At 34.2% G+C, this 1,977-nt stretch overlaps 1 protein-coding gene across 1 annotated transcript in view; it reads right to left on the reverse strand.

The window, feature by feature from the left end:
• Nucleotides 1–256: 256 nt before the first annotated feature.
• Nucleotides 257–1,977, reverse strand: part of LOC106476460 (AH receptor-interacting protein-like) — an 11,544-nt gene continuing 9,823 nt past the window's right edge. Inside the window, exon 4 of the mRNA XM_013937117.2 lies at nt 257–1,087. Within this exon, the coding sequence (XP_013792571.1) occupies nt 879–1,087 (209 nt within the window). The 3' untranslated portion in view covers nt 257–878. The remainder of the gene's footprint in view (nt 1,088–1,977) is intronic.

A 1,977-nucleotide genomic window follows, 5' to 3' on the forward strand; every position in this document is an offset into this window, starting at 1 on the left:
ATTTAAAATTCAAGCTTCTCTCAATCATCAGGTCACTATATGGTATAACAGATGGTTTGTTTGTTTTGAATTTCACGCAAAGCTACACTAGGGCTATCTACGCTAGCCATCTCTAATTTAGCAGTGTGAGACTAGAGGGAGGGCAGCTAGTCATCACCACCCACCGCCATCTCTTGGGATACTCTTTTACCAATGAATAGTGGGATTGACTGTCACATTATAATACCCCCACGACTGAAAGGGCGAGCATGTTTGGTGTGATAGGGATTCAAACCCGCGACCCTCAGATTGAGAGTCGAGCGCCCTAACCACCTGGCCATGCTGGGCCTTAACAGATGGCATGTAGCACTTAATCCTATTAAAACTCAAGCAATCACCAACAGGAAGCACAAAAAATTTCCCAAGTAAAACTTAAATTTTAAGATACAACAATTAAAATTCACAAACTCCATTAAATTTTTTAGTTATTACATTCAACACTCACCTGACATTATTCTTAGCTTGAAGTAATGACTAATACAGTCAGTAAAATAAAATATCAGAACAAATACACCAATGATTATAAATCAAATTGAAACTAGCTGGAACCTTCTGATCAACATTAAACAAAAGTTCTAAGAAGAAAACAAAAGAATATGTTGAATGTGTTTTCCTTCTAAAAAGTGTCTCATAATGAGGTTTTAGAAATTTCACATGTAAAAAGAGTAACAGAAAAACTACATCAAATCACATGATGTTTTGAAGCAAAAACAAGATACAATTTAGTAAATTTGCTTTAAGATTCAGACAATTTGGTTAACTATTTCCATTGTGAGAAGGGAAGAAAAGGGGATACCAATAGCACTCCTCCAGTCCAGAAAGGGTTAATAAGTTAATATTTACATGTTAAAGATTTTTCCTTTTAACATTTCTTTATCTTCAAGATTCTTTTTTTTCTCTTCCTTCTCTAATAACTGAAGCTCACGTCTTACTGTGTTTTCCAGACTAGGGTCTAGTTCCATTATTCTGCAGAAGTCTTCATGAGCTTCAACAGGATTCCATGCTCCAACATGAGCTTTAGCTCGACGAAAAAGTGCCTTGACATTGTCTATAGAATTGCAACAAAATGGTAACATTTTATACATTAAAAATTTTATCTTCAAGCTAAAAGTTCTTTACAATATATTATTCTATTAACTCAGCAAAATAGATTTTTACAAAATAGCTTAAGACTACTTTATCGCAAAATCTTTACATGCATCACAAAAAAAACCATAACCAATATAACACTAACCATGTGTATTTTAAACTTTATTTGGTTTCTTTAGTAACACAGCAGTTGTTTCCACTAATACAGGGCAGTAAACAACTATGTACAAGTAACATGTCATGGGTTTGTTAATCATTACTTGGCTCCATCAGTAGTGGTTGTGAACACTATCACAGTTCAGTAAAAACAACATACAACTGACCTATCATGGGCACAGTAACTTCTATTTGGCTTTTTTAGTAACACAGTGATTGCAAATACTATCACAGGGCAGCAAACAACTACACACACAACTAACTAAATATGGATATTTTAACTTTCATGTGGCCTCTTCAATAACACAGTGGTTGTGAACACTATCACAGGTCAGTGAAACCAACATACAACTGACCTATCATGGGCACAGTAACTTCTATTTGGCTTCTTTAGTAACACAGTAGTTGCAAATACTATCACAGGGCAGCAAACAACTACACACACAACTAACTAATTATGGACATGTTAACTTTTATATGGCCTCTTCAATAACACAGTGGTTGTGAACACTATCACAGTACAGTAAAACTAACATACATATCATGGGTACGTTAACCTCTACTTGGCTTCTTTAGTAACACAGTGATTGCAAATACTATCACAGGGCAGCAAACATAGTAGTTGTGAATATATATATATATATATATATATATATATCACAGGTACAGTAAACAATTAAATAACATTACTTA

This window comes from Limulus polyphemus, unplaced genomic scaffold (assembly GCF_000517525.1).
Source record: "Limulus polyphemus unplaced genomic scaffold, Limulus_polyphemus-2.1.2 Scaffold10636, whole genome shotgun sequence".
NCBI lineage: Eukaryota > Metazoa > Arthropoda > Merostomata > Xiphosura > Limulidae > Limulus > Limulus polyphemus.